The sequence below is a fragment of the Lathyrus oleraceus genome, chromosome 4 (assembly GCF_024323335.1).
Source record: "Lathyrus oleraceus cultivar Zhongwan6 chromosome 4, CAAS_Psat_ZW6_1.0, whole genome shotgun sequence".
Classification (NCBI taxonomy): Eukaryota; Viridiplantae; Streptophyta; class Magnoliopsida; order Fabales; family Fabaceae; genus Lathyrus; species Lathyrus oleraceus.
Window position 1 is genome coordinate 222,506,710 of NC_066582.1, and position 3,884 is coordinate 222,510,593.

Consider the following 3,884-nt stretch of genomic DNA (forward strand, 5'->3'; position numbering starts at 1 on the left):
ACTATACTCTTTTATTTGCTATAACCTTTTTTTTGTTGCTATAAAAGCAGCAAGGATTTCCCGAGTTTTATGGGTTACCCATTATGGCTATCCGATCCACTAAGCTAATATTCATTCAAATGATTCATCCGATCCTTTTGGATAATTTTATAATAAAAAAAGAAAAAAAATATCCAATAATAAAAATGTCAATGAATAGATTTGATTAATTTTATCTTTAATAGATGGATTATTAATATTTTAAGAAACAATTAAATAAATTGTTAATGGATCTTTTATCCATTCATTAGCATCTAAATCCATATCCCTCTGATCCGTCAATTTTATCACCCCAAACTTGAGGTCCAACATGGACTTCGAAGAGACACCTTATATTTTGTTTTTCTCATGAATGAAAGCACACCAAGTTTACATTCCACGGAAAAATATTTCCCGCATTCAATTTCGAAAAGGCATAGAAAGGACATCAGAAAATGAAGTAAAGACATTCATGATGTTTATGGTACCCTCACTGTGCTTTTTTCAGGATTGGAGGGCTTCAAACAAATTCTAGAGTACAAATGACATTTTACATGTTTGAAGCACTCAAGGCCATCATCTTACACTGTTCATTCAATGCCAGAAGTTGAGCTTCTTTCTTGTCAAGCAAGGTACTCAGCTTCACATTCTCTTCCATAAGTTTCTGAACTTCAGCCTCCTTCTGCATTTTCTCACCCTCCAACTGGGTAGTCTTTCCAACTAGCCTGTGCTCCCGAGAAAGAAAGAAAAAAATCATGCATTTAAGACATGTAACTTTTAATTCTAGATGAAAATAAACCTTCTGTATGAACACTGTAATTAAAACTAATCATCAATATCATGGAAATGCATGAACGCTATTGTCTTTATGTTGCATAATCATATTATATAAACAGAAACGCAATAATTCAACGACAGAAACGTATAATTATGAACACTAGACATCAAAATACATTGTAAGCATGTCAAGTGTCAACTTCCAACAAGGTGATATTTTTGCACAAAACAACTCATTAAATGATCTTATGTTATTGATGATTTGGAAATAGTCTTGTTGATGACAGAATATGGAGGAAGGCCGAAAATCCACAATATAAACATCCCATTACGGCCTCTGATGCCGACATGGCGGGCATTTCTTCATAAACTGCCTATGGCAGATGTACGAAAATCCGCCACACCATTCCACCAAGGCGGTGCCATTTCACAATACTGTTTAGAAGCCAACCTAGAGAAGACAAATTGGACAGATAAGAGTTACTCACTACAGAAGCGCTAGCACTAATAAAGGAGGACATTCCCTTAACCTAATCAAAGGATGAGATTTATTTTCAAATAAAAGTATCATAGGTAACTCAATCATAATTTAGAAAACTACATTTGAGAACTACGGACCTGTTTGGCCTGGTTGTGAACTTTTAGTTTTTGGTTTTCAAATACAAATTTGAAAAACCAAACGCATTTGAATAAAATGGGGTTAAGTTGATTCACTACACAAATTTTGAGACAGGTTTTTCTCAGTTTTAAAGAAAAACAAGCATTAACGATTTCAGTTTTATATTTACAAAATACATCCCAACTCTCTCCCAAAATTAGAGACCATGTATTTCCTACACCAAACGACGGTGATTGGTCTTTTCTCCTTCAATCGAGTTCTGCCTCTGAAGGGAATAAAAGGGAGATATACCGGCAGAGTCTGTTATGCGAGCGTCTAACAAAATGGACATACAGTAGCATGAGATTACAAAACAGAATTATGAAGAGGGACATGAATATAAAGTGAAATGGAGGAAGGAGTGGAATGCCGGCAATCAATTCCCTGTCATATTCCATCAAGAGAACTTATACAAGAGAAATTTAAATTTAGTATTAAAATGAAGCAGGAATTATACAAACACAACTAGGTCCAAACAATCAGATGCAGCTACCAGATAATTATCAAGGCACTTGCATGCGACAATTAAATGTTTAATGAAATAAATATTTACCGTTCAAACAGCTTCTCAATAGTTTGGAATTGCTTCTCGGAAGATAGTAAAGTTTCTCTCACTGTGATTAGACTACTAACATATGATTTGAGAGAAACAAATTCCTGTTTCACTCTACAAAGCTCTTCTTCATTTTCAGCAGCTCGCTCTCTCTGTCTAGTTGTTTCTTCCACCAAATCCGCAACTCTTTGCCTCATGTCATTCAAAATACTATTTGTTCCCAAAGCAAAACTCTCCATTTCTTCCAATTTCATAGACAAATTCTCTAATTGAGCAGACTTTCGCATAATTTCTTCCTGACCTAAACTTACTTTTTCCTTCTCGATTGTTGTTTCCGATTCTGCCAACAAAACCCTTTTGACAAGGGCTTCCATCACATCAGTGACCATCTGAACAGAGTTCAGCATCTCACCTATATAAACTGCATCTTGTTCATCTAACGAACCTTGATGACGGCTAATTCCTATCCAAGATTCTTCTTCGTCTTTCCCATCAAACGAAGAAAGATCAACATTCCTAGACCAACCCGATAACGGAATCCCGTCTTTATCAACAAGCCCTACTCCATCTAATTTCTTGATGCCGCAAGACGTATGTGCTAGATGAGGAATAGCCATGATTCTAGCTTTTGATTTCAAGTACGTAAGCAACGTATTAGTAGTCCTTACTCTTTGCCACAAAACCTCTAATTCCTTTTTCGAGTCTTCCTCCGATCCATGTATACAAGCCTTTATCTCCTTAAGCTTTTCTTGCAATACATCGACTTGAGATTGGTTTCTTTCCATCCCTTCCTTCCATGTTTCATGCGATTGACTCAGCGGAGACTTCAAACCCGACATTGCAACATCTTCACCCTCTGCCATTTCCTGTCAAATGCAGCATAAGATAATATTAAATTCAACTACATCCTAAAACCTATGCATCAATATTTCAAAAGGCAAAAACCCTAGAAATCCAAGTTAAAGTTCCATCAAAAATCAAGCAAGAATATTGAACAAAACAAAAATGAAAGCACAATTCATAAGAAAAAAAATTCAAACACACATTAATCTTATAAACCCTATAACACAATTCACCAATTTAACAACTAAAGAGGAAGAAACGCACGATCAAATCAAAGCATTTTTGAGATGAAATTCTACCAAAGAAATGAACCTTAAACCGATCTGGAAGAACAAGGGTTTGAAGGGGTAGCGCCGTAGCAATCAAAGTCAAAAAGAAGAAAAAGATAAAATTGAAGTCTTAAAGAAAGAGAATTGAAAAGTAAAGATAATTGAAAAGTAAAGAGAATATAAAAGAATAAATCAAAGAAGAAGGAAAATGGTAGAGAGAACCTGAAAAGGGCGAAGAAGAAGAAGATGAGGGTGTATGGTGGATCGTGGGGGTACAGTAGCAAAACGCTCGTGCCTATCTTTCTCTTAAGTAAAGAAAAAGAAACATCACAAGTGCTTTATTTTTTGTTTGCCTTTTTTTTTATTTCTTACCTCTATTATTATTATTCTTTATAAATTCAATTAGAGGTATTCATGCAATCGAGCAAAACTAAACTAAAATTTAAATCAAACTATGGTATTTGAGTTGAATATTTTTTTAGTTCTGAAAATAATCAAACTAAATCAATAAGATTTGAAGTCAATTGATTGGGCAATGGATTTTTAAAATTTTACTCATAAATTCGTCTATCCAAATCTACCATATTAATTGATATCGTCTTTATCATAAAACTAGTATAAGATATTTATTTTCATTAAGAAAAAAAATGAAACCTCATTTGTGACATTCAATCTATAAGGGGAAATGAAAATATTAAGAGTTTTATATTATTATGAAAAATTATTCGATGTAAATTAGATGTTTTTTAAAAATATTTTTTCACAT

General features: G+C 33.9%; 1 protein-coding gene across 4 annotated transcripts; it reads right to left on the bottom strand.

Annotated features, from left to right (window-relative positions):
• Positions 1-337: 337 nt before the first annotated feature.
• On the bottom strand, positions 338-3,507 carry LOC127074662 (uncharacterized). 4 transcript variants are annotated; one of them, XM_051016002.1, is made up of 3 exons: positions 3,341-3,507; positions 2,007-2,872; positions 338-743 (listed from the first exon to the last, which is right to left on the bottom strand). In XM_051016002.1, exons 2-3 carry the CDS (start codon positions 2,867-2,869, stop codon positions 569-571), a joined length of 1,038 nt encoding a protein of 345 aa, XP_050871959.1. In that variant the 5' UTR covers positions 2,870-2,872; positions 3,341-3,507; the 3' UTR covers positions 338-568. The 4 variants fall into 4 exon arrangements, with proteins under 4 accessions (XP_050871959.1, XP_050871961.1, XP_050871960.1 ...); XM_051016004.1 differs by having other exon boundaries at positions 3,149-3,394; XM_051016003.1 differs by having other exon boundaries at positions 3,114-3,389.
• Positions 3,508-3,884: the final 377 nt, after the last annotated feature.

Bases quoted from the DNA above. Each gene is read 5' to 3' on its own strand.
- LOC127074662 (XM_051016002.1), bottom strand. From the start codon at position 2,869: ATGGCAGAGGGTGAAGATGTTGCAATGTCGGGTTTGAAGTCTCCGCTG. The intron at 744-2,006 runs GTAAATATTTAT...TCGGGAGCACAG, and splicing joins ATTGAGAAGCTGTTTGAACG to GCTAGTTGGAAAGACTACCC.